This window comes from Protopterus annectens, chromosome 10.part0 (genome assembly GCF_019279795.1).
Source record: "Protopterus annectens isolate FY-2018-M chromosome 10.part0, PAN1.0, whole genome shotgun sequence".
Classification (NCBI taxonomy): domain Eukaryota; kingdom Metazoa; phylum Chordata; order Ceratodontiformes; family Protopteridae; genus Protopterus; species Protopterus annectens.
The window spans coordinates 876,462,750-876,488,719 of NC_056744.1; the positions used below are offsets into that span (position 1 = coordinate 876,462,750).

The 25,970-nt window shown below is 39.3% G+C and overlaps 1 protein-coding gene across 2 annotated transcripts in view; it reads right to left on the reverse strand.

The window, feature by feature from the left end:
- The window catches only part of EVI5 (ecotropic viral integration site 5), a gene marked incomplete in the record, with an annotated part of 2,059,651 nt that overhangs the window by 894,808 nt on the left and 1,138,873 nt on the right, over window positions 1-25,970 (reverse strand). For both annotated transcript variants that reach the window (XM_044085676.1, XM_044085675.1), the window contains 1 exon segment: window positions 6,251-6,391. In XM_044085676.1, coding sequence (XP_043941611.1) covers window positions 6,251-6,391 — 141 coding nt within the window.

Below are 25,970 nucleotides of genomic sequence, written 5' to 3' on the forward strand. Positions count from 1 at the left end.
TACATTTTTCTAGTATCTTAGAGAGGGGTGATTGGATGGCAATAGGACGATAGTTAGATAGGTCAGTAGAATTACCACCTTTGTGGAGAGGGATAGTGTAGAAAGATTTCCATATTGATGAAACTTTAGCTTCCTGGATGGATATATTGATGAGAATTGACACAGGATAGGCTATAGAGTCAAGCAGCAAGTTTGAAGAAAGATGGGGGAAGATTATCAGAGGAGGGTGAGCAGGGTTTAAGTTTCAAAAGAAGTGATTTAATGTAGGAGGTGGAGACAGGTTTAAAGGAGAAGAGATTTTTATTTAGATGGTCTAGTGAGGCTGGTGGAGTAGTTGTGTTTGGGTTGGTGTGAGTGAGGTTCTGCACGGTTTCGATAAAGTGCTTGTTAAGAAGAGTAGCAGTTTTTTGTGGTGATTTGTTTGGATAAGGAGAGGGATTTGAAGGGCAACCAGGAGATAGGATATTGTTGACAGTAGCCCAGAATTTACGGGGGTTGGATTTGTTGTCTAGTTGTGCAGAGCTATAGTAGGACTTTTGGTCCTTATTAGTTTCTTGACTAGCTTCCTCAGTTCTCTATATTTCTTAAATTGGGAAGGTTCCTTTGTCTTATGCCAGGCTTTCCAGGTGCTGTCTCTTTTATGCATTTGGGATCTAGTATCTTGAGAGCCAGGGAGCATAATTTGATTTGATTCTAATTTTTCTGGAGGGAGCAAGGGAGTTAAGGGTGTGTAGGAAAATGGTGTTGAATTTGGTGACTGCGTCATCAAGTGGGAGAAGTCTAAGGATGGACCAGTCAAAGCTAGATAGTATAGAGTTGAATAGGGAGGTATTAAAATTAGATAGTTTACGACAGTCTCTGTAGTGGTGTGTCGTGTGTGAGTGGGTAGAGTGTCTAAGGATGTAAGTGGGGAGATGGTCACTTAGAGAGTCAGGTAAGGTTGTGGGGTTTTGGTAGAGGAAGGGGGAGTTAGTTAGAATCCAGTCAATGGTTGAGCTGGAGGATAAACCTCTAGAGAAGTGGGTGGAGGATGTTATCAATTGGTGGAAGCCATGGAGGTTGATGCTGAGTTGGGGTGAGTCAGCAGTAAGTTTGGACCAGTCAATATTGACATCACCTAGAATTAGGGTTTCGTACTATATATTATGAGTAAACCAGGATAGGATGTTTTCAAGGATGGGTATATTGCTTCCTGCGGGGATGTTAAGATGGCAGTTCAAAATGATAAGTTCAGCTGGGTGGAAGTCAGGGATAGGGATGGTGGCAGGAGAGAGATTTAGGCCATCTTTGTAGAGGATGGCTACTCCACCTCCCTTCATTGGGCTTCAATCAAGGCGATATATGTTATAGCTGGGTGGGAGTATTTCTTTATTAGCAATATGAGGTTTCAGCCAAGTTTCAGACAAAGAAAGAACGTGTGGGGTAGTTTAGGCTATCCAGGAGTGAAGTTCTGTAATTTTGTTGGTTAGGCTTTGTATATTCATGAAGCAGACAGTTAGATGTTTCAGTAAGGGTGTGTTTGTGCTATGGGGATGGGTTAGGTTGTGAGAGTGTGATGATGAGAGGTAGAGGGAGAACTTAGTGAAGTGAGATTGGGGGGGGGGCCTGGATTTGGGTGTATGTCACCACAGCATAGTAGATTAGTGATGTGACAAGTGAGTGAAGGTAACAGGAGATTGTAAAAATTTAGTTTTGTATTTGGGGGGAGTATGAAGGGGTATGAAATATAGTTAGTTTGTGGAGACAGTAGGAAGGGAAGTTAGAGACAGAAGGTGAGATACTGATGTAACTGTCAGAATGTATATTTAAATAGGAACAGGAGATTGGGGAGCAGGTGAGAAGGTGGGGAAGGTAAAAGTGATAAGAGGTAATAGCAGAGAGGACTAGGAATAGGAAAGTAGTAGTGGTAAAGAGAAGGAGTTGCATTATTATTTTGATTTGTTATAGGTGTGTGTAGGTAAGTAATAGTCTACAGTATGGCTAAGAAGGTCAGGTATGTAAGCTGGTGCTGGAGGACGAGGTTTATGTATAATGTTTCTGAAGAGGGGAGGGATTAAATTACAGGCAGGAAGTGGAAAGTGATTGGCTGGGCTGTGAGGAAGGGGAGGGATAGTCAAGTATAAATATAATTGATGTGGGGGTGGGTGGGATTGAGGGTAGGGGAGCGAAGAGAGCCTGAGCGTAGCGGATCAGCACCCAGGGAGAAGGTCCCAAGGACAATCAGAAAAGCACATAAGTATGGTAGACTAGAGAGCAGAAGGAAGGAAGGGGGAAGAGTATATCAGCAAGAATGGACTAAACTGAGTGGCTCTGTAGAGATTAGAGGGCAGTAGATTAGGAGTACAGAAAGACCAGGAGGTGGGCAGGGAAGATAGTGGAGTGTATGTTGCAGTTTCAAAGGCTACAGAAATGGGATAAGCAGAGAGAGGAAGAGGGAGAGGTTGCAGTGAGCAGGTATAGTAGATGGGAGATTGCAGAGTGGAGAGCAGGTTAGCGCAACAGAAACAGGAAAAAAGGCCTGGGGATGTGCAAAAGTTTGGCCTCCACAGGAGCAGCAGTACAGGTAAGCATGTAGTACAGCAATTAACATTTTAGGCTGGACATACTTAGAATACACTCTTGATGTATAGGAAGACACCACAGGGGAATCTTGACCTCAGGAGGTTCCAGGCAGGGTCGATCAGTGGGCTTGGAAGCTGAAGCAGATAAGCTACCTACAAAAAATGAGAGAGAAAGGAGGGGTTAAGGGAGAAAAGAATGCTCAAATAACTGGGGCTACTGAAAACCACAAGCAAAGTATAATTGTGAAAGGAGGGGAGTAACACAGTGTAGCATGAGAGAGTGGCTGAAGGTGAGGGTTGCAACAGACAAACGTAAGAGGAGATAGGGACAAGGAGTAATTGGAGGGCCTAGTGTGTGTTCAGGATGGGGGGAAGCAAGTGCTGGTATGAAAAACTATGGAGGGAGAAATGTAGTCTAAGGATGACAGGGGGATGTAAAGGTGAAACAGTAAGGTAATAGGGAAGTTAACTGGAAAGAGTAATGTGAGAAACAATATGTATATGGGTTTAGACAGATGAGGGTAAGGATGAGCAGCAGCAGACAACAGAATACAGTACAGTGAAAATGGTATGCATAAACATTCAGCAATAGTAATCCTAGCACAGTAACTAAGGTGAATAGTACCCAGAAAGTAAACTACAAATGAGCTGGTCAGAACATGCTAGAACAATCAGTAGACATTAATATACACACATACAAGACATTCAGCAAGTGTACTCCTCTCAGTGTATTAAAAAGACTACTCCATAGACACTCAATAGAACTGTACTGGTAAACATGCATTGAGTACAGAAAACAACAATCACTGTAGCAAAATTGGCTTCAACAACATAGTACAGGAGAAAAACAGGATGCGAAATAAAGCCCAAAACCTTGTGTAACAGTCGTCAGGGTGACGCCCAAGAATATCCAGATAAAACAGCATTTCCCACAGGAGTAGTTCAAAGACTAGTTATGCATGCAGAGAGTAAACATTCCTCTTAACAGTAATCACTGTTTCAGTACGGACCCAGTAACACAAATTAGAGAAAAGAGCAGTACTGACTATTTAACTGAGCTGGCAAGATAGGTTAGGAAGCATAAACTACAGTCCTTTGAGAACGGAGGAGTTGCTCCACAGCAGAATGCAAATGTCCTCAACTGAATTCAAAGTCGTATAGTAAATGAAAAGAATGAGCGACATTCAGCTATCAGCATAAAGCCTGGAAACAGAACGCCGTTACCTGTAGAGATACACTTCCCAGATTACGACATGACTAAGTGGCCTTTGATACAGTGTAGGGTTATATAAGTAACAGCCCTTTAAGAGTCCCTGCAAAAGTGCTACAGAAAGAATGCTAGAGTGACAAACATACTAGCAAAGCAGAAACAGTATCATAACACCTGTGCATCATTAAGTTAGCAGCAAAAGCATGTAGGTTGAAAACAATGCTACTGAAAAACGCTAGTGAGTCGCAGTATAATATAAAATGTGCAACGTTTAGCTTAGCAGAAAAAATATGTGGGGCAAATGGTTGTTGTACTAAGTACAGAACAGGACTAAGTAGTAGACAGCCAGTAGGTCGATAAAGGGACAGAAACAGGACAGGCACCCACAGAGAAGATGCCAAGAACAATCAGAAAAGCAGGTAAGTGTGGTAGACTAGAGAGCAGGAGAAGGAAGGGGGAAGAGTATATCAGCAAGAATGGACTAGACTGAGTGGCTCTGTAGAGATTAGAAGGCAGTAGATTAGGAGTACAGAAAGACCAGGAGATGGGAAGATAGAAGAGTGCAGTTTGCAGTTTCAAAGGATATAAAAATAGGATAAGCAGAGAGAGGTAGAGGGAGAGGTTGCAGTGAGCTGATAAGGTAGATGAGAGACTGCTGAGTGGGAAGCAGGTTAGCGCAAGAGAAACAAGAAAAAAGCTTGAGGATGTGCAAGAGTTTGGCCTCCACAGGAGCAGCAGTACAGGTAGCATTGCAGTACAGCAATTAACATTTTAGACTGGACATATTTAGAATACACTCTTGATGTATAGGAAGACACCACAGGGGAATCTTGACCTCAGGAGGTTCCAGGCAGGGTTGATCAGTGGGCTTGGAAGCTGAAGCAGATTAGCTACTTAGAATACACTCTTGATATATAGGAAGACACCACAGGGGAATCTTGACCTCAGGTGTTTCCAGGCAGGGTCGATCAGTGGGCTTGGAAGCTGAAGCAGATTAGCTACTTAGAATACACTGTTGATGTATAGGAACACACCACAGGGGAATCATGACTTCAGGAGGTTCCAGGCAGGGTCTATCAGTGGGCTTGGAAGCTGAAGCAGATTAGCTACTTAGAATACACTCTTGATGTATAGGAGGACACCACAGGGAAATCTTGACCTCAGGAGGATCCAGGCAGAGTCGATCAGTGGGCTTGGAAGCTGAAGCAGAATAGCTACCTGTATAGCCAAACAGCACACCAGGACCATAAGAAGGGGAGTGAGAGACAGAGTAAAGATCTCACTTTGTCATGGGACTGAATGCTTAGAAGTTATTTGGTTAAAATACTAGCGGTAGTTAAAATCATATTGGCACTAGTATAGTGAACTAAGATGCCCCTAAAGCAAGCAGCAGAAGATTCCAATGCTCTATTAGAATGAGTCTTGACTACTGTCTCTAAAGACTAGGACTTTCCATGAAGTGAATATTACTTAAAGACAGACTACATAAACCAAAATAACATTCTAAGTTCAAACTGTCTCTTTAGAAACAGCATTTCCCTGCCTGCCCTTGAGGAATTAAATTAACAATGCTTTACTTTTTCCTCAACTCTGGAGTATGCCAAAACTAACACTTTCTTACCCTCTTGGAAATGCAACCTACTAAACAAAACTCCTTTGAGGTGAGATTTTTTTTTTCAGAAAAACACAGTCTGCACTAATGAGTGAGGAAAAAAGTAATGTTAAATGGCACTACCCACAGTGAATGAATTAAAGTTCCTCTTTGGTCTGTACTTATGATACAATGTATTTACAGTTCAAGACAAGTGACTATGAGAGGAAAAACAGTGAACTTACTCATACTGGGCTTCCAAATATAAATCGGGACAAAGCAGATAATTTGATATTGACACCCTTTACAGTAATCAAGTGTTATCTTCAGCAATGATAATAATTACAAACATGATTTCAATAGCTGAATCTTTTCTAGTGCAGTAGCTACTCATATGTTTCTTTTACCTCTAAAAAGTGAAACACAGTCTGAGGTGTACTCTGCATACAACAAGACAATTACTTTAGAATACTTACACAGAAGGCAATTTTGTATCTACTGGAGAGTGTTTCCCCTATCAATGTTTATCACGTAAGAGCAAAGAACAAGATACTGTAATTAAAAACTAAAAAGGAACATAAAAAGCAAGTAACAGAAACTAATACAATATTAGAACTTCACACTGCAAGATTTTTGAAAAGCAGTGATCAAGAATACCAGGGATCCAACAAAAGACAAAAAAGAGAATGAGAAAATATATTAACAATTGTAGAATCAAAGAACCTGTGCAGAAGGAATCAAACACACTTTAAAAGTTTTTGTAACATCACTTATCTTAAACACCAGGACCAAAGTTTGCCACTTCTTTTCCCTATGCATTCTTTGGGCTGGCCAGTAAATGGGACATCAGAGATGCACTTTCTACAGTTGCAATTTAAGTTTTCTTACCTGCCAATGCTCTTCTAAATCTCTCACTTGTTGCCGAAGCTCTTTAAGTGCCACTAATGCTTCTGCTTCTCTCAACTTAACTGCTATTAATTCTTCTTGAAGTCTGGCAACATTGTTTTCATCAGGAAGGGAGTTGTTTCTCTGCCACAGAAATATACAAGGTCTAAATTAAACAGGTACAGAAATAGACATATTTTCAAAGACAAAATAACACAAAATACTTCTTCATGCTTACAGTATTACCTCCAGCAAAGATTTCAGACAATCTTCGGTATACAAATTAGGTTATTTTCTCAATGTACACACAAGTAAGTACACAAAAAAACCCAGCATTCCTTAACATAGCATGATCACGGTCTAATGGGACCTAGATAGGGTAATATGCTAGCACCCAGCCATTCCAGTCTCACATTCCTAAGCTGTCTCTCCTCAATTTACCATACACACTGTTCAGACCTGTCAGTGTGCATATCAATTTCTTCTTCACTTTTACAATGATTTCACAGATTTTGATTTAATTTCAAACTTTTATTTCATATTTCAGAGCAGAAACAATGACAGACATTTGCTAAACAAAACAGCCTCGTAATGAAAACAGACTTAGCATGAGCAACAGTAAACGATTCTTTCCTTGAAACTGAAGATGCAGTGAAACTCACATTAATTGAAAATGCATTTAGCCAGTGGCAGATTAAGTACACCTTGGGTACTGAGCTGTTTTCAAATCATGGGTACCCACACATACATTTTAGTATCATGTATAAGTACATGTGTTGTTTTATTCATTTTCCTGATTGTTTTAAACTACATTTCCTTTTTAATACAGCAATATGTGTTAGTGTGAGTTTAAAATTTGAAGTTTTGAACATTTTTGCAGTAAGCAGTGAAACAAAATGTATGAACAATGATAAACACACTAAACTCAGGACATTTCAACTATAAAAAGATACTCAAATTGTTCTCATTATAATCCACCAATATCCCTCCTCAACATTTACAGCCATTTTATCGACTTTGTATACATCACGTCTGACTTGGATAAAAATAGCTACAGTAAAGTGTTCCAATTTAATTTACACCAGTGCACACTAGTCCAGCAAAGATGAGACTAATGACTAAGTTTTATCAACTCAGCAGGGTCAATCATTTTTACCCACAGACATCACCCAAACTAGACCACTACTGCTGCACTGTTGACTGCATCTCTCTCAGATATATTTGTCAAAAAATAATGACCAAAGCCAAATACTTCAAATTTGTTTCACACAAACATACAGCCTAACTGTTCCAATGTAATAGACACACATGCACTAGTCTTACAAAGTTAGATTAAAGACAATTTAAAAATGACCACATGATAAGCACACAATGTACTTTCTTCTACAGAGAGCTCCTCACCCATCCACTTACTCCAGCAGCCACTCTGTGTAGTGTGTACACTCGTTAAATACTTTATTGGTAGCTATGGATGAACTACGTGAAACTGTATAAAGATCACTTGCATCATACCATAATATCCAGCCATGTGCAGCACAGTTTAAATAGAAAAGTATTTACAACAGTATAAGAAATATTAGCTGCCTGATGACATATGTTAAGCCAATATACATAATTTCTGCAGAAGTCAGTCAAATGAACTCAATATTAAGGTGAAGTATTACTAATGAAGAGGTTGCTGAAGGCTTTGCATGTCAATGCTTCATCTAAATCTGTAATGTCTGCTGCCCTTGAAGTATAAATTGCCTATCCCGCATTAAAAATTTTGTGCGCTGGTAATATTTCTGTAACATTTTCATGAACTAAATCAACTATGCAAATAGGGAGTGGTTGGCAAATGACAACAGGTTCATAGTTAGTAGGCACACAGTCCTGGAGACCTTTAAGGAGCCTAGCTCAAATTCCCAATGGCTCCAAAGCACTACCTGGTCAAGTGAGTTGCTCAATGTCACACAGTAGATAAATGAAGGTGGAAAGATTCACATCCTACATCCAGCTCATGAACAAGTCGGAGCCTTAGTCCACTGTGCCAACTGCCATAACAGTTTTTAACTAAAAGCAGAAATTCTTTACAATCCAGTCTTGTAGACAAGACTATCACAGTAGTATGCAGCAATGACTACATAATGGATGATGAAGATCAGTTTTTTTTATCATCACTCCAAATAATGCAGACTACAGTGGCTATAAAAAGTGTACACACCCCTGTTAAAATACCAGGTTTTTGCAAAATAAAAAAAATGAGACCACAATAAATCATCTCAAAACTTTTCCCACCTTTAATGTGACCTATAAATGTACAATTCAATTGAAAAACAAATCTGTTAGGGGAAAAATATAAAAAATAAAAAACGTACAATAAGCTGGTTGCGTAAGTGTGCACACCCTTAAACTAATACTTTGTTGAAGCACCTTTTTGATTTAATTACAGCATTCAGCCTTCTTGGGTACATACCTGCCATCAATTAAGGAGACTGATTGATTAACCCCAAATAAAGTTCAGCTGTCCTAGTAGGATTTTCCTGACATTTACTCAGTTGCATGCTACAGCAAAAGTCATGGTTCGCGGAAAGCTTACAAAGCATCAAAGTAATCTTACTTTTGAAAGGAATCAGTCAGAAGGGTAAAAAAAAAATTTCCAAAGCATTGGATATACCAAGGAACACAGTGAAGACAGTCATCAAAAAGTGGAAAAATATGGGACAACAGTAACGCTGCAAATAATTGGAAGTCCCTCCAAATTGATGAAAAGACACAATGAAAATTGGTCAGGGACCCTGCCAAGAGACCTACAGCAACACTGAAGGAGCTGCAGGAATTTCTGGTAAGTACTGGTTGTGTACTACATGTGACAACAATCTACCGTATTCGCCATATGTCTGGGCTATGGGGTAGGGTTGCAAGACAGAAACCTTTTCTTACACAGAAAAATATCCAGTGCCAGCTAAAATTTGCAAAACAATACATCAAGTCTCCCAAAAGCATGTGGGAAAATGTGTTATGGTCTGATGAGACCAAGGTTGAACTTTTCTGGCCACAATTCCAAAAGGTACGTTTGGGTCAAAAACAACACTCATCAACTGCATCAACAAAAACAACACCATCCCCACGCTGAAGCATGGTGGTGGCAGTATCATGCTTTGGGGTTGCTTTTCTTCAGCTGGAACTGGTGCTTTAGTCAAGGTGGAGGGAATTATTAACAGTTCCAAATACCAGTCACTTTTGCCCCAAAATCTTCAGGCAACTGCTAGAAAGTAGAAGATGAAGAGGAATTTCACCTTTCAACATGACAATGACCTACGCATGCATCCAAATCAGCAGAAGAATGGCTTCACCAGAAGAAAATCAAAGTTTTGGAATGGCCCAGCCAGAGCCCAGACCTAAATCCAATAGAAAATCTGTGGAGTGACCTGAAGAGGCCTGTGCACAAGAGATGCCCTTGCAATCTGACAGATTTGGAGCACTTTTGCAAGGAAGAGTGTGCAAATATTGCCAAGTCAAGATATGCCATGCCGATAGACTTCTACCCAAGAAGACTGAATAATGTAATTAAATCAAAAGGTGCTTCAACAAAGTATTAGTTTAAGGGTGTGCACACTTATGCAACCAACTTATTGCATGTTTTTTATTTTTTATATTTTTCCCCTAACAGATTTGTTTTTCAATTGAATTGTACAGGTTATAGGTCACATTAAAGGTGGGAAAGTTTTGAAATTATTTATTGTGATCTCATTTTTGTATATCACAAAAACCTGGCATTTTAACAGGGGTGTGTACACTTGTTATATCCACTGTATATGATCTTACAAATGTCAACCCCTTTGGAGTTGCTGGAGACTGTAAATAAGGTACTGCAAAATATATCACTAAAAGGCAAAATGTTTGTGGAGTGTATTACACGATCCAGGCTATTAATGAGTCAATCCACTCTTTAGTACAATTAAGAATGATTAAAGACAATAAAAGTGCTGCAGCAGATCTTGTTCAACAACCTACAAGTCATAACAAAATCATAAATACTACTGCATACAGCACATTGTTGTTGCTTGCGGGACACTAACATTTCATTTTTGACTTCCCCATGTCTTCTGTTTCATTAAGGTTATCAACCTCCTCTGAAATCACTCAGTACAGGTCTGAACTATTTGAATGGCTGATAATACCTTACTGTCCTACTGCAATATACATCTGTCGATTCAAGAGAAGTGGATCATGGACAAATGGGGCCCTATGCCTAGTAATGAATCAGGCTAGCACCAAGCATACCAATATCCCATTACTTGGCTGTCTCTTCCCATTTACCATAAACACTGTTCAAACCTATCAGTGTACATACTACTTTCTTCTTTACTTTTACAATCATTCAATTGTGGATTTCATATAAAATACACGTCAAATATTACAAAAAAACACCGACAGTCATTTTCTAATACAACAAAAGAATGTCACACTGAAAATAGACTTAGCATGATGTGAAACAGTAAACTTCTCTTCCCTTGAAGCTCACATTTCGTCAACATGCATCTGCAACTCATGCTCAAATAGCATACTAATTTGCACATATGGGATGAGTGCAGGAATTCACATGGCAAATGAGTAATGTATTTGTTAATAACCTGTGACAGCCCACAGTAGCAGCCCAGGAGTACTGTGTGGTGAGAGTCACAACGAAGACAAATGATAGCTGATGGAATCAAAGTATGTACTGTTAGAAGCAGCTCTGACAGCTCATAGCTTTACTCATCTGCACTAACTACTAGATGAACTGCTGCATCCCAATCAGTGCACTGCACTGCACACCTGTGTATCTGCAAAAAAAAAAAAAAAAACAGGCTAAATTAAAAATGTACTATAAGAGTAAGTGTTATCACGGTCCAAATGCTCCTGTTACTAATAAAATAGATAAACGATCCAAAAGAGAAACACAGGAACAAACCAAGGCTGACAACAAAAATCAGCATAAATCCAGCAGTCACAGATGCTTATTCAAGCAGCAGAAATAAATGCTAGTTCAAACAATGACTGAATCCGTGCCAGAGTAAAATCCAAGTTGTTTTATTGGTAAGCGCTTTCACTCTGTAAGGGCTTTGTCAAACCATAAGAAACAAACACTGAATAAAATCAAGTCACATTTTATAAGGAAATAGGGCTGACACATCACTTCCTGTTCCTGATTAAAACTTTTCAGTATGCAGAAACAATACATGTCTATAAAAATGTATAGAGAAAACTATATATATATATATATATATATATATATATATATATATAAACAATATATATATAAAAAAATACATTGCATTGTGGCTACTGTTCCATGTAACTGTAATTTTTGCAAATTTGTAGATACCAGTTCCCAGTTTATTCACCCAGTTACTTCCTATTGTTTCCGGTTTCAAATCTGTGCTAATTGCAATATATCACGTCATTTATTTAGCTAAGTGCACTGCTTGTCAAGCATTCTATGTAGGCAAGACAGACAGACACCTATGAGATAGAGTAAGGGAACACCTTTATCACATTCGTACACTGTCTCCACGCAGTGCACTTTCTAAACACATTATAGACAGTGACAATACACATTCATTTGTATTCTTAGTTACACAGATCAATGAACCCAGTGTTAGGGGAGGGGATATATGCAATTACACTGAAACACTGGAATTAAAATGGATTATCAGACTTAGAGCAGACCGGAGACCAGGTCTGAATGACAAAATTCCGCTGAAACCTGTTATTAAGAATAGGAGACTCACTGTGAGATAAACATACATATTTTAGAATGTTAACAAATGTTTTATATTTGCCTTTATATACAGATGTGTATTTTTTATATGTATTTTTTATATATATATATATATATATATATATATATATAGTTTTCTCTATACATTTTTTATAGACATGTATTATTTCTGCATACTGAAAAGTTTTAATCAGGAACAGGAAGTGATGTCAGTCCTATTTCCTTATAAAATGTGACTTGATTTTATTAAGTGTTTGTTTCTTATGGTTTGACAAAACCCTTACAGAGTGAAAGCGCTTACCAATAAAACAGCTTGGATTTTACTTGTCTTTGGCACATAACGCTCTTGTAAAAATATTGAAATGTGCTGCATCTCTGTTCAGTGTCAGCCTGTCTGACATGAATCTCATGCACTGTACATGAAACCTGCTTTGGTGAAATTCTGACGTGTGCGTTGAGCTCCATTCACATTGTATTTTGAGCAGGAAGTCTGTACTATATATGACATGCATGCATATCAAGAATTTCCAGCTCAAAGAAATCTCTGCTTACAACCTTTTTTTAAAAAAAAATGGACTTTTAAAAGTAAAACAGATTAAGCTAAAAAAATTTACATTTTTAAGTTAACTCTTGCCATGGCCAAGCTTCCAGCCAGCACAGAGTACTAGCCAACTGCCTAAGATGCCTTGTGCTGGATCCAGCCTTGTTCCTTAAACAGATTCTGCATACAAATATGCTTCAACCAAAGTATCATTAAAATTTTAAACAGAGGAGAAGAAAATCTAGTGAGGGACTAATCACTAACTGAAGCTGGACTTCCATTTTATAATGGAAAAAGAACAATATGAAGTACCCAAACTACCCTGTTACTCTGTAACATGCCTTCTAAGAGTAAAATAATTAAATTCTTTAACATCTAAAACTGTAACACTTCTCAGAAAAATGCTGCATAATCATTAAATCTTAAAAGTTCACAAAAATATAGAGTCAAATAGCATTGTCTCACAAAGAGAACAAAATATTCTAAACTGATGGTTAGCAAAGGTGAATATAATGTTCTGTCAGCATTTCTTCTGAGTGTTTTTCAAAATGAATACTTAATAGTAACATGACAAGGTGATCTTATGGTTGACATATTTTACTTTGTTTCAGTTCTGTTATTTTGGTCTTTTACAGTGTCCCAGTCGTGGTGGTGCTGCGGTAGCATTGTCGCCTCACAGTTAGACGTTGCCCGTTCGATTCTCAGTTAGAGCGTCTTCTGTGTGGCGACATGTGTGAATGGGCATTCCTTCGTTGAAGGTTGTGCGTTAGGCCCGGCAAGCCAGCACGTAAAAATCTACTGCCAATCATTAGCGGACCGGAGTTCCGCTGTGGCGACCCCTAACCGGGAAAAGCCGAAAGACACAAAAACAGTGTCCCAGTCTGAGAATTCAGTGTTACATCACAAAGGGAAGATCATACATTCATTTCTACAAATAATATTAAAGAATGTTTCAACTTACACAAGGGATAGTGATTATCTGTTAGAAAGGCTTACTGAATGGACCTCGACTATTCGGGGGAGTAACAGTAAAGTTAACTAATCTTTACACATTGACTTTTCATTGTGATGGTACAATGACTGCCAGAACCATACCATATGAAGTTCCTGATACTAACTTTGCTGGATTTATTTATTATAATTTCCACTGTCCAGAAACTTTTATTTTTAATAAAGCACTTAATCAGCACTTTGCATGCCCAGCAACAGAGGCATTTTTTTGCCTGCATTTATGTTTACATTTTTATATTTCAGACTGAAAACTTATGTCTACAATATAGATTTTAACTCTGATAGAGCTATCTTTTACATACATGACACTTACAAAAGGATAGGTACAACTGCTCTGATCAAAAGGAGTTTTGTGAAGCTATTGAAGGTACACTAGAAGCTATGCCTACAAAGTTAACATGCTACTCATCCGTTTGTCTACATTAAGAGATCTCTCAGTACATACAATACCATGATAAATCAAGTCACAGGGATGCAGATTTCATGTTAATTACAGGTACAGTAAATGATCACCAATTATTTTTACCACTAAAATAGTATATATGCTATAGATACTGCTGTCACCATTTGTAAAGACTTTTGCCCCATGATTCTATTCAACATGATTTTACTGTCTTGTAGTCCTAAAAGATTCACTTTTTCACATTCCAACAGCACATGTATAAAAGACAAATTCTCACAACTATGACGTCAGAACTCCCACAACATTAAGGAGGATCTTACTTTTCTCTGGAATGTTCAAATGCTCCAGATGCAAGATCTGTCTCGATTTATACAGAAGCAAAAATTGTAAAATATGATGTCTTTGTTAGTAATCCAAACACTTGCAAGTTGTGATGCAGTTTATGGTATAATTCATTCATACAATACACACAACACAGGAACATTTGTAATTTCCTTTAAATCTATGTGACATAGTCCATGGAAATCAAGAGAAATGCATTTGAGTAAGTTGCACTTACCATATTTTGTTTCCACGTTTGTCCAACTGAGGAACGCATCTGTACACCCCACTGAAACTACCATGATATTGGAAAGTGGCCATTAAGTGCACCTGAACTGCATCAGAGGACACAATTAACCCCCCAATCCCTGGTGGCTGAAATAGCTATACCAGAGGGTACCAGAAAAAAAGAGTGAATGACCTGAAGGACAACCATTGGCTACAACAGAGTCACCCACCAGCGGATGAGGCACTGACTAAGCCTGCTTTAATGCAAGGATTCTTTTGCTGTTTTCCACTTCTTCAGTATAGAGGAAGTAAGAATACACCAACACTTATACTCTCTTTAAAATACCAAAGCCCCAGTACATAAAAAAACTGGTTCCAAATCAGTACACTTTTACCGCACAATACTGTCCCAAATAATGAGAGAGAGTCCCTACTAAAAACATCCTACCAATCACTCACACATAGTAACACAGTGAAAATGCCTGTATTTTTAAATAGACCCAGTACTAATTTCTCATAAAAGTAAAAAGTGTGGAAGAATTACCCAAAGGGAACTTATGTGCCTAGCAATGGAAAACAGAAGCTGACCATCAATCCACTAAATACCAAAAGAAGCACTTGCCTTGCCCATACTGCAGAAAAGTAATGAATGTTTTTGGAATCAGAGATGCCATTTTCTCCCTAAAGAACTAAAGCTAACAGCAGCTTGGAAGACTGGCTGGCCATTATATCCTTGGCAAGATACAACTCATATAGTCAATGCTACTGCAGCAGTGATTTATGAGGAACATCTACAGCTTAGAAGCATATCAATGAATTTCACAAATCATATCCAAGAACATATGCAATTAAAACTTTTATGCTTTACAAATCACAATCACTCATGGGCTTGAGAGCAAAATAAAATGCACCTGGAGAATACAAAATATGTCTTAAAGCTATGTACACTAGATTATGTATTTAAAATGAAAAATGTGCTAATACATACATTTTTTATATATTTTAGGCATCATTTGTAAGGTGTTTTTAATTTTAACTAATTCTGTACCATTACAGAACTTATAAGATGGCTGCACAGAGTAACAGTTTAAGACATCGCAGCATGAAAACAGAAACTTAGAAGAGAAAGCCAGTAAAAACTAGCATTTTTGGATAAATTAAGTGCACTGCCCGGATGCCAGCAAAAATTAAATTCAAAGAACCTGAAATAAAATCAATCACAAAAGGTGAGGAAAAAAACACTGGAAAGAATTCTGCAGCTGTTCAGCAAAAAGCAGTGCAAGTTCCAGCTGTTGGGCAAGACATGACTTCCAGTAACCTAAAATTAAAAATAAATCAAATGTACTCTGAGCTGATTAAAACAAATGAAACACTGAAGGAGTACATCAACTCAAAAGACAAAAGGCTGGAAAAAATGGGATGAAGCTTTAAAAAGATATTCATATGAGTTGATTAAATCTGCAAAAAAATCAGACAGCACAATGAAGAAAAGGCTGGCTGAATATGAGACTGTTCAAGAAGAGATGTTTCAAAAAGTAATAAAATTAAAGGACACAGCTCATAGGGAAAACTCGAGACTTTCTGCTGTACCACAGAAGCTGGAAGGAACAGAATGTATTAATTTTATTAAAGCACAAATAAGCAACTGGACTGGTATTCCACAGCAGTTGTTAACCGAAAAGGCACATTGTGTGTATGCTCAGAGAAAGCAACCTAAACCTTTAATAGTAAAGATACAATCTTACCAGCAGCAGGAGTTATTCTGACAAAAATGTGGTAGGAGGACAAAGTACTAAAAGTGGGAGACAGTAGAGTATTTGTGGAAATGATTATTCACTGTACACCAGGCAGAAGAGTGAATTTATTCCACTAAATCAGGTAATATCAAGAAGGAGGCTTGAAATTCAAACTGCTGTACTCAGCTATTTTCAGAATATTCTTTCCTGGAAGGACAAAATCATTTCTGATGCAGAGCATGCCGAGGAGGAAATACAAGTTTTTCCAACAAAAAGTGAGTTATGAAACAGATGGATATTACGCTTCTTGTTCTGCTGGTAATAAAGATCACAGAGAGACTGTGTTTCAAAGGAAAGTGCTTGAGACACAGAAAACGGCACAGGAGCCAACCAGAAGACTCCAAGAGTACATTGCACAAGAAGCATAGACGATTTGGGAGCTGGAGATAAACTGGAATAAAATCAGCAACTCAGATGTTGAAAAATAAATGTGGGATTACAACGCATTAAAATACATTTGTGAAGCATGACAGAACAAGAAAACCTGAAAATATTGGACTTTTTGACTTGGTTATGTTTGGAAGAACACTTAGGAGAGGGGAAGAGGAGGGAGAGAGTTAACTGTAAATAAAACAAAATTTTGGTCTTAGCAGTAGTATTTTTATAATGCATGATATAATCTGCATGCTATAAGGTAAAGTTTTCTCAGTTATTTTCAAGTGTAATGGGGATACTAAAGTAAACAGCTGCTCCTATCTTTCCCTCTTCTTTCTCCTTGCTCAGTTTAAGAACTGTAGGTACTGTAATGTAAAAGAAGAAATGTCTAGTCAGAAGAGCATGACAGAAAAAATTATGTGCTTTCCCTCATTCTTGCATAGGGGAACAACTGGATTAAGGCCATTGGCTTGATCTAGTAACAAGTTTTAAGAGAAAGAAAAAATAAACAGAAAAGAACATTGTCTAGCAAATGAATGAGTACTTGTAGAAGCAACTCTGTATCTGGTTCTCATGTCTCCATGGAGACAATCTGATAAAAACCAATAAAAATAGAATACATATTTCTTTCAATGGCTTTTTCTCAATAACTAGGAGATAATGTTTTCTGAAAGTGTTCTCCCAATCTGGAAGAGTAATGAAGGTAAGATTAAACCAAACAGCACTTAGTAGAAGCACAGGCTGTACCATGTGTCTTAGGTTAACCATACTAAGTCGGAAAGTGGGTTTCAGTCTGTGACAATTGTTTCTATTAAGAGGGCAAAACTTCAATATTTGAAGATCTACAAAGGGTTTGTGTGTTAGTATTAAGTTAACAGGTTTTAGGGGCATATTGGGGTGTGGGGTTCTTTGTTTGAGGGCTTTCAGTAAAACAAAGTTTTGTAAGATGTGACATAGGCTCAAATGGATATGAAAAGAAACAACTGTATAACAGATCAAGCCGCAAACATTGTGTGTGTATTATGCATGTAACAAAAGCTGGAACTAGACACATCAAAAAAGCTGTTGCACATAAAAGGTGGGAATAATACCTTTTTAACATAATGATGTTTCTATATCATCTTTAAATGTAGATGGTCTCACAGATATATACAAAAAAGAAAGAGTAGTGAACTATATTAAATGTGGAGTGCAAATAGACATGCTACAGGAGACATACTTGGAAAGAACTGCACATGTAAATATGATGAAGAATGGTTTTCAGGACGGTTATTCAGAGGAATACCTAGAACAACAGGAAAAGAGTACTTATATTAATTGCAACAGGCTTGTTGGCTGTTGCTGAAGCACCCACCAAGAGGAGAAAACGCTGAGAGAAGAAAGGAGCCACTTTTGAGACTAAGTATTTTTCCTCTGTTTATTTGCTAAGTTTTTCTGCATAGCCGCCTATTTTGAGCATTTTCTGGCTTGTTAAATTTGATTTCTGCATTAGTAACTGTATTCAGAGCACAACCTAGAGCTGTTTACTGAATTTCCTGTTTGCACTTATTTTTAAAATTGTTTTTCCTCAAAACTTGCATTTTATCTGTCTTTGGCCTAGCACTCTTGTGTGGGGTCATTTACTGCACTGTTATAACTTGTTGATACTTGTTAACCTCTGCTATCTCTGAAAAAACAAAAAAAATCTTGCTTTTTTCCCCACTTTTCTGAGATTTAAAAAAGTTCAGTTACAGGCTTGAGGTTCTTGAACTTTTTTTAAGTTTCTGTGAGGCCATTTTTTGCTTGGGCTAAAGGAAAGTCTCTCTGTTGATCAGTGGCAGTGAAAAACATTGAGCAGCCTGCCTGCCCCTGTGGGAGTGGTTACTGACTTGAAACTGTAGTTTTATTGGCCATTTTGGGTCAATTCCAAAACTCCTTCTTCTTCCTCTCTTAAAACCCTCTTTTGCGCGGTTTTGCACGTTTTTGAGCATAGCACAACAGCAGGCAGCACCGCCTAATTGGGTTTAAACTATTCCTGGCTCCACAAAGTCTGATCTTCACTTTTTCCCTTAGAACTGCTCTATCTCTCAATTTAAACACCATATTCTCATTCTAAGGCCCTTCACTGGTCCAATTTAGTAATCCTACAAGTTAGCACTATTAAACCATAAGCACTACTTACTCTTATACTCTCTACGATTACCCTGTCCTCTATTGGTCCGTCTTAAATTCAGTTTCCCTATTACTCTAGCATGTCCAAAGGTCAGTCATTGGTTTCCTCTCCAGTCCAGCTGGTGAATCTGGGATTTTTGAGGCAATGTTACAACTGTCTCATGTACACGGACAACCCTCTCCTCCTCCAAACAGGTTCAAATATATGTGAGAGATGCAACTATTTAGCCAAACTGGAGGCTGAGCTCTCTCATCTCAAAACTGGTGTAACCAGTCAGGAGGAGAAGGTAACCTCACACAACACAATTCCAGTATCACATAGTCCCATCACATCAGCGAACCAAACACATAAATACACAAAAACATACTCGGAGACTCTAAATAAAAATCTACCTAAGCAACAGAGACCTCCAAAGCAGACATCCAAGCAAACGCTACCTCAAAACAAAACACACACAACACATAACCCACAAAGTCAGTGTGCCAAGCAGCCACAGCCCTTAAGGCTGAATAACACACCTGATACTCTTGTTATAGGTGACTCTATTGTCAGACACACTGACGTCCCACTCACCAGGCTGAATAAAGAGAAGGTCACGGTGAGCTGCCTGTCGGGTGCTAGGATCCGACACATAACGCAAGCACTCAGGTCACTCCAAAGCAAATACAAATATGACTCAGTCATTATACATGCTGGTGTGAATGACCTGAGACGTACTTCCCTGGACTACATGAAAAGAGACATAGAGGAGCTCTCTGATCATGTAGCACAGGCTGGTATGACCCTGACCTTGAGCAGCATCTTACCCTCACCTAGAATGATGCCACAGTACAAAGATAAAATGATCGATTTTAACAATTGGCTAAAATTTTGGTGTCATTCAAAGGGGATCCAGTTTGTCTGCCTGGGATGACTTGCTCGACAAGCCACGTTGCTTCGCTAGGGACGGCTTGCACCTGTCACCACTGGGCTTTCGGATATTGGCAAAGGCTCTTGCCACCCCCATAGTGCCTTTTTTAGGCAAGGCTCAAAAGTCAAACCCACCCCTATAGACAGCACAAGGAACAAGAAACTAAGGGTAATGCTGCTAAACGCCAGAAGTCTTAACCTCAAGATGCATGCACTCAAAGCTCTCCTCAGTATGGAGAACATCGATATCTGTGCAGTGACAGAAACCTGGTTCAAGGCTCCAGAGAGCACCCCAGCACTAACAGGCTATACCTCATATCATGCTTTTCGGCCCCAAAACCCGGACCGAACCACAAAAGGAGGGGGAGTTTCCATATTTATCAAGGATATCCACACCTCCAGGTTAGTGGCATTGCACGAAGTATCGGAGACCATCCATGTGCAACTAACAGTGGGCAAGACTGCTTTTCAGTTTATAGCATCCTACAGACCACCCTCTCAAAGTCAGGAATCCCACTCGGCTTTCCTGAAAACATTGGAGAACATGAAGATCTCTCCGAACACCATTATATTGGGCAACTTCAACTGCCCAAACATTGACTGGGAGCACTACTCAAGCCCCAGCACCTTATCCCAAAGATTCCTGGAAATTATAAACTCAAATGCTATGGAACAACTAGTCACCACTCCCACAAGAGGGGACAACATACTAGACCTGATCATTACCAACATGGGGACTCTATGCTCCACACCAGAAGTATATCCCTCATTGGTAAGATCAGACCATAAATTAATTTCACTGGATGTCCACATCCCGACCCCACCCCCAGCCCAGAAAACCACAGTGAAAAACTTCTCAAAACCGAAGTGGAATCCTTCAAGGCCCCAGGGCCAGTGGAAACTACAGCCCAAACTGCAGAATCCTATATAAATGCATTCTACGGACATCTCCAGGAATGCATGGATCATGCTATCCCAAACAAAACCAAGACCCAATCATCCAAAGGCAGGCGTCCAGTCTGGTGGACCCCTGCCATAAATAAACTGTACAACAGAAGGAGGAAGCTACTACATGATAGAGCAAAATCCATAATAGGGAAGGCATCTCTGATCAGTACTAGCAAAAAATTACGATCCCTCATAAAATCCTCCAAGGCCAGCTTTGAGAGAAAAATTGCACAGGACACCAAAGACAATCATAAGGCTTTTTTCAGTTATGTTAGAAACCTGGGATGCAACTCCCAGACTTGTTCTGAGTTGATTCTAAATGACAAAAAATACACTGAACCCACAGACATCGCCAATATCCTGGTAGACAGGTTCAGTTCAAACCCCCCCCCTCCCCCCCAAAACAGCAAGTATCTATCCCGGCAGAGGGCTGCCTCCCAAACATCTCAGATTCTCAGGTGAAGGCTGCCCTCTCCCAAAGAAAAAAACACTGCTTCCATGGGACCAGATGGCGTCCCAAGTTGCGCCCTACATGAACTACAAGAGGAACTAATCCCTCAAATAAAACAGCTATACAATCTCAGCCTCACTACAGGATATGTGCCCACAGAATGGCGTACAGCATCAGTGGTCGCACTCCACAAAGGTGGAGCCTCTACGGACTCTGGAAACTATCACCCCATAAGCCTGACCAGCTTAGTCTGCAAGGCTATGGAGAGGATCATCATGGAGCTCATAAACAAAGACATTGGGGACCTACAGACACTAGATCCTACCCAGTTCGGCTTTGTCAAGGGCAGATGCTGCATTTTGAACTTGGTTGACTTCTTTGAAACAGTCACCAAAGCCATAGATGAAGGGAAGGTAGTCCACACAGCCTATCTGGACCTTGCAAAGGCATTTGACACAATACCCCACTCGGGCATCATAGATAAGCTATCCAGCTTAAATATAAACCCCTATGTCACAAGATGGGTCGCAAACTGGCTCAAACACAGAGCCCACAGAGTGAGAGTTGCTGGAGCCATGTCAGACTCGAAACCGGTCACAAGTGTCATCCCACAGGGTTCTGTCCTGGGACCACTCTTGTTCGGTATATACTTTTTCAAGGTACAGGCAAACGTGGGAGGACTATGGCTCACCAAGTTCGCAGACGACTGCAAACTGGGCGCCATAATCAACTCTCCAGCTGACACAAACATCCTTCAAAAAGGTCTCACAGAGACAGATAACTGGTGCCAGTGCCATGGTTTAAAGCTAAATGCCAAAAAATGCATAGTCATACCCTTTGGCAAAAACAATGTGCCCACAAATTACTACATAGGTGGAAACCCATTAAGTAGAGAAAAAGTTATTAGGGACCTGGGGACCCAAGTTGATAGCAATCTCTCCTTTGAAAACCACATTGCCAAAGTGGTTAGAAAGACCTTCTACATAGCCCACCTCATCACGAAGGGTTTCACATCTAGATCAAGAGAGGTATTCATGCCCCTTTATTCATCCCTCATCAGGCCCATCATAGAATACAATGCCCCTTTTGGGATGTACCTTACCCGACACCTGCAGCAATTAGAAAGACCCCAAAAGTATCTCACCAAGAGGATCAATGGTCTCAAACAGATGCCATATGCTGCTCGGTTAAAAAACTCCAGCTCTACTCAGTTGTATACCGCCTACTTCGAGGCGATCTATGCCTCACATACAAAGCTATGTCAAATCCAGAATTAATGGACATGCTCCACCTCAGTAAATCTAAATCCCTTAGAGCCACATGCTCGAGGGACTTGAACCTCAGCACACGACAGGTTCATAACCCAGAGGCTCCCTTCGCTCTGGAATAGAATTCCAGTTCATGTGAGGCAGAGCACCTCACTGAATCTTTTCAAGAAGAATCTCGATAAGTGGATGGAGGATCGTAGGTTTGTCCCAGGGATTACTCCCGTGTCACTATTAGACAGAGGCACAGTAAACTAAACCTTAAAAAGGGCACAGTATACTCAAATCAAAGGGTGGTGCAAGCCATACAGAATCGGGCTAGGCTTATAATTGCCCCAGGGCAGATAGCCCAGTATGAACCTATGAACCTAAGAGAAATTCCAACATGTATTGTTCACACAAATTCCATTTTTTGGGTCTATATCACAACCTTGAATGATTAAAAGAGTGAACGCTCTTTAATCGACCCTTTAAAATCAAAAGAACTAAATCCCGAACACACAGAACAGCAATTTTCTTTCACAGGGAAATACAGACCCCATTTTTTCGATGTGATTTGCTCCTACCCTTTTCTAAAGATCCCAATTCCAGTTGTTTTATCACTGTTATTATATTCGTAATTTCTAGTACAGATGGTTTAGATTCTGATTTCCATTTCCTAGTAATTGCTTTTTGCCAACCATTATAATCAGACTCTGCAAGGCCTTACAATGTCTAGGCAATTCCGATTCTATATCATAGCTCAAAAAAAATAATTTCCTTAGTTACACTAATTTGCTCACCCAGTACTTCTGACAGAGCAGTCTGCAGGGAATCTTTGAAGTCTGCCAACTCATCATATTCCCAGAAAATATGTTTCCCATTACCTCTTTCTACCCCATCACATCTCCATTTGTTGTCTACCTGAGGAAAAATTCTCAGGAGTCTACTTGGGGTATAAAAATACCTATGAAAAAACTTCCAAGCAAAGATCCTAAATTCTAGATTTCTAAAGAGGTGGGAAAGGATTTGGAAGAGAGACTGGATAAGCAATTCACAAAGAAAATGAGAGGATATACGTAGGTCTCCCAAACATGCAACAAAGCCTAGAAATTTAGGATCCTTGCTTGGAAGTATTAAACACACACACACAGATATATCAAGTACTGTCTCTGCTGTTACAACATAGCTACTACTAACAATTTATATAACTGACACCTTCCAAATACTAGCAGACAATACCAAACAGCAGCAATTGGGAACAGAAAGAATGGAAAGGTAATTTACAAAGACAATGGGAGGAAATATGTACAGCTCCCAAATGTGTAACAGAGTCCAGACAGATTTAGGAATTTTCTTTGGAAGTGTTTGCAAAGATGGTGTTATACCCCAGACAGACTTTAAAGAAACTTTCCTCATATAGACAACAAATGCTGACTGGGTGTGATGGGAGACTGTCATTTGAAGTAATGTTTTTGGAGATGTTAGGAGTTGGCAGATTGGAAAAATACCCTACAGTATACTTTGTCAGAAAAGTTGGGGGAGCAAATCGTTGTAACTAAGGAATGATTCTTTTGAGCTATGTCACTTTTTAAAAATGTCATGTCTATTAAAAAAGTAAAACAAAAATACACTTTCTACCAGAACCATTACATTAGCTAAAATTGTAGATCAGTATGTATGTATGTATACCTTTAAGAAGCTTTCCATAGGGTTGCACATGTGTATAAATACTGAGTACGTGCGAGCCAGACTGCCATTTTGTAGAGACTTGTTCGTCTTGAATCATAACACAGGACGAGTGACATGATGTCAGAAGTGGGATCTAGAATCAAGACCCAGAGGCACTTGATTAATGTTGGAGGAATGAATTATCCCTGCTGCACGTACAACTCGCAAAACAGGTCAAAACTGTATTCCAGGTACTAAAACTTGCTTAAATGATTTCTTACTCGAAGAATATAAAACAAAGCACTCCAAATACTCTCAACGAATTTCTAGTTAAATGAAATGTCCAAAACTGCAACATATTCATAAAAATATTCGAAATAGTTACAAAAATGTTTGAAATATCCAATTCTCATAAAATGTATAAAATAAGAAAAAAACGACCAAATTTTTTCAGTATGTGCTACTTTTTTGCATTAATTAAAGCTATTTGAGATACCTGAGGTATACAGCATGTCTGCAAGTTTATGCAGTATTACAGTGCTGTTAATTCACAAAATAACACCCATTTCAAAGTATATTACACAAAGTACAGTATTTTGAAGAGTTTATTGTGCATTTGAATGTTATTACAAGTACCTGGTGTGTTCAGCAGCCTGGGATGTTATCAGGTCCCATGGAGGCTGTATTTTTCCTCTGAGAGAGCAGTGATGACCCATTTCCTAGATATAAGGGGAAGGGGGCAGGTACTGGGGATGTCCTGATTTACTAATGGGGGACAGAGGGGTAAAGTTTTCGCTGAATCTGTCAGCCAGCAAGTTTGCTATATCTATGGCATTTGTATATATATGTGGCCTCCTTGACCACCAGTTCTGAACAGATCTGGGTGCTTCATTTGAGGTTGCGGGCATATGTGAAAAAGGCCTTATGATTGTCTCTAGTACATATGGCCAATTTCGACTCAAAGTTTGCTTTGGAGGATTTCATTAGTGCTCTTATTTGCTTGTTCAGGCTAAGGAGACACTGCTTCCAGTTGGGCACCTGCTCCTTCTTAGTCTTGGACAGCAATTTTTTTCCTTTTGTTATAGAGTTTATTTATTGTAGATGTCCACCAGATAGGTTTACTCTTCCTTGCAGAGGATAATTTAGTCCTGTTGGGTATTCCTGATTCCATGCATCTATATAAATGCTTACATAGTGCTTTGTGTAGTTTTGGATATTGGTGCCAGTTCCTACAGAGTAAGAAGGGGCTGTGATGCTGTTTATACCATCCCTCAGGAGGCTGTAATCAGCTTTGGAGAAGTTTGTATGTCTGATCCTAGCTAGAGGGGGGGTTGAGGGAGATGGCGACTTTGAAAGTGACCGCTTTGTGGTTGGATCTTACCAGGGAGGATGATACAAGGACACTGCAGTGGTTACTGATGTTGGTTAATACTAAGTCCAAGATATCAACCCTTGTGGAGGTACTGACTAGCTGTTTCAAGGCATTTGCTTTGACAAAATGAAGGACTCTCTGGGCATTTGTGTTCTAGCATAAGTAGTTCTTCCAGTCTATGTTTGGCAAGTTAAAGTCACCCAGGATCAGGGTAAAGGATTGAATCTTGATAGATAGAGTGCATCCTGTGTGTCATATTGTTTGACCGCCCTGGAGGTGTCAAGCAAATGTACTCAAAAGGCAGGTTACAGTCATTAGGCCTCAGAGACAGTTTGAAAATGGGACTACTTTCATTTATAAGGAAGTCCACCATGTAAAACTGAAAGACAACTGTTCTAATTTTGCCCACTCTATGTGTGTCATATTGTTTGACCGCCCTGGAGGTGTCAAGCAAATGTACTCAAAAGGCAGGTTACAGTCATTAGGCCTCAGAGACAGTTTGAAAATGGGACTACTTTCATTTATAAGGACGTCCACCATGTAAAACTGAAAGAC